The following is an 8081-nucleotide window of genomic DNA, read 5'->3' as shown; positions in this document are numbered from 1 at the left end:
CACTGGTTATATTGATGAACAATTATTTTTTTCATAGGTTGGTGATCATACATGTAGAGACAAAATGTCTTCGCCAGGCAAATTGTATTCCTTCATGTAAATGCTTATCGTACTGATTTATACAGGAACAAATTTCATTAAAAATACTTTGGGATATAATGTTATGTATAAATAAAAGAAAATAACATAAAGTATAAACAACTTACCATTTTTATCATTTGAATGATCAGTGCTAGGTCCTGTATAACGGGAAGAAGTACTTCCAAAATTTCTTCTCCATGTGTATTCATTAGGGTTCATACAGTCAATTGTGTAACTACAGAACTTTGGGTTATCAAAGGTGCACACGCGGTTTGTTATCCCAACTAAAACATAAAATGATAGCAATTTATGACAATGGTAGAAAGTTACAAATTCATAAAAAGAGAGTTATAGATTTACGCATCATTTCCAGTGTATGACCAGAACTTGACCCCAAAAAGAAAAAAATATTCTTTCAGGGGTAAGTTGATGTGAAATAGGAGAAACTGCGTTATAATCTCTTGTGATACTGTTTCCACAATCTGAAATAATAAACATTTTTGACATAGAGACAGTCACAGATTTGGGAATTTAAATTGATTCAAGTGATTGAAAGGACATATTGTTTCGAACATATGGAGGCTGAAAATCAGGGTCTGTTTTAGCCGGATCCGCGTGGCTTTATTCATTAAGACTGTCAATTTTTCTTTGGTATATGACACATATGTATACGAAACCACATTAACAATATAAATACGAAACGGGGATTAAAATATGGATTAAGCGGAACAAAGTAGAAGAAAGAGACAAAAATAAAAAAAAACAAAAACAAAAAAGAAAGAAAGAAAAATTCAATTGAATATCAGGAGCTCAAATTAGTCATACACCACAAGGTTCAACGGACCAGCACATTGGCGGCATTACCACGGGCGATGGCATGGCATAGACATTGGGAGAGCCAAGCACGCTCACAAGCATCACATGACACCTCGATGATGACAAGCCGCCAATGCTGACAATGACTTTATCGTTACGACCCATCCTCCAAAAGTCCCAAACGCCAGAGGCTGGAAAAATAGTTCACTAACATGTCCTGATATTTAAGGATTTTGTTCTGTTTCACTATGGAAGCAGTTACTCTCCTATATACAGCAGCATCCAGGATGTGGGAGGGAACAAAAGAGTCACCGACTATGGCGTCTTAGATGAGGCACTTACCTCTTACCAAGAGAAAAGGGTAAGACCATCTGTTCTCTCCCCATCACTTCTGGATAAACCCACTGGCTCCAGAGATGAGGGGATATTAACCCGGGCCAGGGCCCACTTAATGATTAAATTTAGCTCGGTGTTACGAGTGAAACGATCAGCATTTAGGCGTCAAGAGAGACCTTGAAGACCTGTCGGGTAGAGGGACCCACTGCTGCGATATCTCAGTCCCCTACAGTCATCCGATCCCATTCTGAGTACAGTGGAGATGCGAAGCTCATCTAGATTGAGTAGACCACCAATGCTGGTCACAGGTGGGGCACCAATCCAGTCCCCCGAGAATTTTACACAAGCAGAAAATAGGTGACACCTTGAAATTTGATCAAATTGATCATAGAGAGGATTGAAAGTAACACCTGAATGTAGATTGTCCCATACTCTCTGCATATGTATCAGGAACTGACAAACCCAGCTCTCTCCACTGTAACAGAGCTTCATTCATCTCCTGTTGGAACTAGTCCATGTTGGAAAGGAGAGGATGTTGCCTACCAAAAGGGAGAAAAAGCGTGAATAGAAGAAAGAGAAGCGTTTGGGCAAGGCAAACTGATCGTGTTCCTCTGGAGAGGGTCTGACATTGACCAAGCATTCGGGTTTCCAGAGAATAAGGTCGTCAAAGCATTAGAAGGAATTTCTAAGATGGACTAACTCTGAAAAATACAATAACTTAGGAATTGACATGTAATTCCTAACTATAAAAATCTTCGTGGAGCTCAGTTTTCAAAATTTTTTTTAAAGGTTGCTCAAAGTTAGCCATCTTGGATCAAAATATGGATTTGAAAGCTCGGTCAATAAGTGGGGTTCCAAGAGAGCACCGTGCTAATGAAGGAGAAACCGTGATAGAGGGAAAGGAATCTGTAAATAGGTTAACAGTTTGCCGATGTGAAGCTGTGTGATCAAGGATCCGGAGCTCGCATTTGGAACTGTTAACGATAAGGCTTCTAAAACTAAGTTCCTTAATCATCGTCCTCGCAGCTGCAAGGACCTTATCAGGATGCCCCTTCCACTCTAAACAAGCATCATCAAGAAACCAAGCATTAAAGTCCAGGTTAGCTCCCATCTTGGTAATATCATCAATACCCAGTGCAAATAGTGTAGGTCCAAATAGGTCACCATGTTGGAATCCAGAGGAAGATGGGATGAGGTGGTCACCAAAGGAGATGTAGAGGGCTCCCATTAAGTTTACTAAGCCATGTAATAGACTGTAGCGCATTCTCCCTTACTGCACGGAGAATGACATCCTGACTGATAGAATTGAAGGTATCCCTTAAATGTAGCTAAGTATGCCAAATGACTTTGTTCTGTACCCTACTAATTCTGCTGAATCTCAACCGACACAGATAAAATAACAATAGAATTAAATGAGCATTGAAAAGTGTTTGTAGGTATTCTTTCTCGCTACTTTTACGATGTATTCCAATTAAATGATATAATTCAGACTATTATAAGAATACGAAAATTGCATAACATACCTAATAACACAGATTAATTACATATGAGGGGTGTTTGTGTCAAGTATTGCTCGAAAACAAGTTAACGATCTAAAACCCGTTAGTGAGAATACGAAGATCTGACTAAATCTCATTCAGTTCGTCAAGTTTGTCAATTTGTATCCATCTGAAAATTTGGGTTAAAGTGGGCATAGCAATGAGGACTTTGTGAATGGTAACGAACAGACGATAAACCATACGATTTCTGGATGAACTGAATGATTAACCCATTACCTCCCATAATTCTATTAACCGGAATCTTTTTTATGAAACTTTGATTTCTAGCATAAAACAGCCTTAGAAACACGCTGGAATGATCAAAATAACATTTCAAAATAACATTTTAAATAGAAATAAACGAGATATTGGGTGAAAAATTAGCAAACCTCATTTGAATATCAGAGAAATATGCCCAGTAGATATAGCAAAAAGGTTAGATATGTGTAAATATTGACAGATAATTACGAAATTTGTAAATTTTAAGTGATCTCATATGAGATCACTGGTAGGTAATGGGTTAACCAGGCAATCAATACTAATCATTTAGTAAATTGGTTGATTACTTGAGTGTTAATTAAAAAATAATGAAGAACTACTGCATGGGTTTTTATTAGCACAAATAACACCCCCAAAATACAACAAGGTATACTTTGTTTTAGGAAAATTAAATGAACAAAATTTATTAAAATATGCGAAGTGTTTTTTCACATAAAATATATAACACAGATGTAAAATACTTAGAAAATGTATTTCAAAAATTATTCAGTACATGTAATGATACAAAATAGAAAGCTACTTACTTTGACAGGAACCTTTGGAAATGACAATATCATCAAGTACCATTCCACCAGACCATCTCCTTCCTGACATACCATAGAACACGATTCTTCCTTTTTTACTAGTAGGCAGCTCCATGCAACCATATTGCCATAGAGATCCATGGTCTCCAGAATCTTGCCAAAAGTATGATGCATCAGTATGCCATGAATTTTGATCTTCATCTTCCACAAATCGTAATTGTAGTTCTCTAGGACTACTACCTTTCATATAGTAATAAAACGTGACCTTGGTTTTCGTCGGTGGAAGATCAAGTAAAGGTGATGTTAATCTGGCTCTGATTGTGCTATAGTAATACCCTTTAAATACCTGGTAGTATCCTACAAAACAAACAGAAGAGTTAGGAGTATGAATGAAGCTTACTTCTAAAACTATGTAAGCAATTCTTCCGACCTGCTGCCCATGTACGTAAGTAGAAACGAATATACTTTGGCCATATTTATCATCATTGATTCAACAGTCTTCAGTAGTGCTTGGTACTACCCTGTAAAGTTGTTAGTAAGAGGGACTATATTGGCATGAAACAAGGAAAAGGCTACCGATTCAGAAATATTCAGAATGAATTGCATTGAGAAACACTTGTCCAAGAATTCACCAATGATCATTCGTCAATCTGATGATACAATGAGAGAAATGTTATTCCAAATTCATGAAACTGTGGTATAATTTCATGAAAATATTTATCAAATATCAAATATATTTTTATTGATACTATGTTGTCTAGTTTGTGCAACATAGATCAGGTTCATATTCGGTAGTAAACATTGATGCTCCTACTTTAAGAACCATTATAATCGACATGTGGTGGTGATCCTCCTCCTCCTCATCATCATCATCACCATCACCATTATCATCATCATTATCATAATTTAAAGGCCATTCTCCATACTGGCATGGACTAGACAGTTTGGCAGGAACTGATAAGCTTCAGGGCTACATCAGGCTTCAGCCGTCTGTTTTGGTAAGGTCTCTACGGCTGAATCTCCTTTTTAATGCCAAACAGTGGTTACGAGAATTCCACTAGTCTGCTTGAAATGGCTTTGATGGGGAACAAATAAGACATGCGAAAATTATGTGGTGAAAAGCTCGAAGAATGTGTGATATATGAAGTCTGTAAATTTTAACGGATGGAAGTCTTGCATGAATTGTGATTGGGTAATACTTGTGTACTTTATTTGATAAATACAAACTTTTCCTAGCATTGTATGTAATTTTCTTTATCTATATTACTATTGTGTAACTCGGTGTGAATTAATTTGGATTTTGGAAAGCATGAGCTTTTCTTTACAAGGGCTATCAAGAGACGTGTCTAAGAGAATGGCTTTGGTCACCTAGTCACCTACTTAGCTCCCTAGATAGATAAGGTATATTTGCCGTCATTGGATAATTAGAATAAAACATGCTACTCCAGCCACTCTTCTCTCTCCTTTACATATCAGTAACCATGATCCTCATTTCACTGGTTCAATGTCACCTTCAATTCTTCAGATTTGAAGTATCATAGGGCCTGTGTGGTAATGGTAGTTGTTGGCAATATTGTTGTATAGTATGCGGATCTGTAGTAGCTTTGGTTAGACAGTAATTAGATCATATAAGTGAATAGATTAGGGTGATTTTAGAGAGGATGGGTTTGGAGGTGTGCAAAAGATTAAGAATGTTTAAAGTACCAATGCTTAAGGTACTTGCGTGTCATTCAAGAATGTATTGCCAATTTTCGTAAGGAGTTTAATAGCACCAGCTGTATCAGTTTTAAGGGGAATTATGAAAGCTGATAAGAGTCATGCATAATAAGTTATGGAAAATGATAATTTCAAAGAGTTGTTAAGGGAGATAAATTATTTTGTTGCAGAATGAAAGGTGGCTGAGTTGTCAGTGTTAGAGGAATTCGGAAAGTGATAGAAGTAGCTGAGATATTTAGAAGAAACGGAGCGGGAGACATTGAACAGAAATGATTTGGAGTCATGATTACTGATATCTAAATGGGAGTTGAATGAGTAGGTGGGTAAAATCTATATATGTGCGGATAACACATTTCAGGGTGAAATTTGAGTATAAAGTCAGGGCAGCAAATAGACTAAATATAATGGGTGATTGATAGGTTTCTAGTAGGTGGACAGAAAGTGTGATTTTCATACTAGCTGTGTGTGCACAAATAGGATTGGTGACCACAAATCTTCTGAAATGGAAAGAAATGACTCACAAATTTGTAATGTGCATATTAGCATCTTCAGATTTACTACTTGCACTAGTCACGAACTAAATAAATGGATCTAAGATTCTTCATCATCAAATAAGGCATCTTCTGAAATGTTTTCCACGGGATGAGCCTTTGTACAGTCTGATGACAGGGCTCAACTGGGAAGCATTTTTTCATTGTATTCTATGATATACTGTGGCAATATTGACATAACAATTATGCATCGGGGAAGTACATCTCCATGCTGAAGTTCTGACAAGAGAAATGACCTCGCTAAAAACATTAATAAAAGGCAGCTTGTTAAACCTCTCTCTATCAGATATGGCATTAGCATTAGAGAGCTCGTGCTACTGCATGCAGAGCCGTTTCTCTTTTATGATGATCCTTAGCAGTTTGGAGAGATCAAGGCGCCTAAAAGTATTGTTTTCACTTTGGTGTAGTTCTATATCTTTTATGGCGGTGTTTCGTTGGATGTTAGCTGTTACGTATTTGAAAACAGTTAGGGAAAACGCATTTTAAAGCTAAAGAACTGATGTGGAGTAAGTTGGTAAGAACCTGATGGTTAACAAATTAACGTCTAAAGAAGGTTGTTGATTATGGACCAATAAAATAAGGAAATGAATGAAAATTAATATCATACAGGTTAAATTCGACACATAGTTAATAAAATAGATAGGAAAATTACATAAAATCTAGTTTACTTGTCTTCATGACTTTCGATTTTTATAGGGGGAAACTCATTTTAACCTTGCATGTTAAGCAAAATTATATTTTGGTTGAGTCATAGCTTACACATAAAGCCAGACTCCAGTGGGAGCATCCCATGGGTCTTGTTGACTTAGAAAAATCACACTGTGTCCACAAGTATTATATCTGTAACTAATAAGAAGTGTTCCCTGAAAGTTTGTTCGAAGAATTGTTGATGGTCATGAAAAGACTGATCATATTGGTGATGGCCTGCCAATAACAGTTTTAATTTGGAGAAAGACGGCACGCAAAATTTTATCCTACTCAAGAAATGTATAAATTAACCTCCTTTGATACGGTAGGTAAATACAGTACTATATTTCAGGCATGGGATAAGACAAAAATAATCTTCAAATATATGTTAACGGGGATCATGTAATTGTAATAATACATGGATCTATGATAATTGCTGCTCAGTTACTGCCCTTAAAACCGCTTAGTTTAACTCGTAATTAGAAGTTGGAACATAAAGCTGTACAATCTTAGGAGCTGAAGTGCAGCCTTCAGCGATGTTAGGTTTCCAAACCCAGTTTGAGACCAAAGCAAGTTATACAATTCTATATTTAAGAGATGAGGAATTATGTACATTATTTACATTTGACGGATATTTCTCCTCATCTTGTTTGTTATTAACACAACGTTTTGGCTGATATACCTTCCAGCCTTCATCAGGTGTCTTGGGGAAATTTCGAACCTGGGTTCTCATTCCTAAGGTATTTTTCGATGTTATTATTATTATTATTATTATTATTATTATTATTATTCGGTAGTTTTATTTTTATAGCGTGCTTTCACTTCATTGTCGAGCGCAGCTCTGTGTGCTTTGGGTATGCGCTGTGGTTTGCTATGATGCTCTTATGGTTACTGTATTTCTTCCATATTTTATATGTATTCATACTTTTATTACTATTACACAATTCCAACACTAATGTGATGCTCTAGGAAACAAACTATAAAAAAACATCTAATGAAGAATGTGAGCAGCTGAGGATGTTCTTACTATTGACTATTCATATCTATTTAGCGTATATGAAGTTATGATTCTCTTGTAATCTGCCAGATATCACATCGTTAGTATACCAGTGTTTGCACCGAGTACGTACTACACTATTCCTTAGCTACTTCCTTTATCAAGATAAGTTATTTCCCTTGGGTAATACAAATGAATGGAACAAACTTGCAGTTATAATTATTCTGATTATCAAGACGGGTACATTATTTATCGACTTTACACGGACGACAAATTTGATCTTGGTGAGATTTGAATTTCATACCCAAAGAGTTCTGCCGGAATATGTAAAAGATTTCTTGTAGATATGGAACTAGAAGTTTCTGTAATTCTTTAATAGTAATTCAAATTTTGAATACGGTTTCTACTTGAAACAATGATAAGTAAAAGAGAGTTAATTACCAGAACTTGAACGGTCTCTTAGTCCAGACAACCTGCCCATACCCCAGCCATAGTTTGAATATGTGGAATCAATATCATAATTGCAAGTGTCTTCACGAAAATTACAGGAAGCATT

The 8081-nt window shown here is 36.2% G+C and overlaps 2 protein-coding genes across 4 annotated transcripts in view; one reads left to right on the top strand and one right to left on the bottom strand.

Annotated features, from left to right (window-relative positions):
- The window catches only part of LOC106877509 (uncharacterized), a 224977-nt gene extending 218651 nt beyond the window's left edge, over positions 1-6326 (top strand). Inside the window, exon 5 of the mRNA XM_052966136.1 lies at positions 6258-6326. Coding sequence (XP_052822096.1) covers positions 6258-6311 — 54 coding nt within the window. The 3' untranslated portion in view covers positions 6312-6326. The remainder of the gene's footprint in view (positions 1-6257) is intronic.
- LOC106883663 (MAM and LDL-receptor class A domain-containing protein 1-like) overlaps positions 103-8081 on the bottom strand; it is a 33439-nt gene continuing 25460 nt past the window's right edge. For all 3 annotated transcript variants that reach the window (XM_052966134.1, XM_052966135.1, XM_052966133.1), the window contains exons 3-4: positions 3575-3931; positions 103-365 (exon numbers count right to left, since the gene is read on the bottom strand). In XM_052966134.1, the coding sequence (XP_052822094.1) occupies positions 118-365; positions 3575-3931 (605 nt within the window). In that variant the 3' untranslated portion in view covers positions 103-117. The remainder of the gene's footprint in view (positions 366-3574; positions 3932-8081) is intronic.

This window comes from Octopus bimaculoides, chromosome 3, assembly GCF_001194135.2.
Source record: "Octopus bimaculoides isolate UCB-OBI-ISO-001 chromosome 3, ASM119413v2, whole genome shotgun sequence".
NCBI classification, from domain to species: domain Eukaryota; kingdom Metazoa; phylum Mollusca; class Cephalopoda; order Octopoda; family Octopodidae; genus Octopus; species Octopus bimaculoides.
This window is presented reverse-complemented; position numbering and strand designations above follow the sequence as displayed.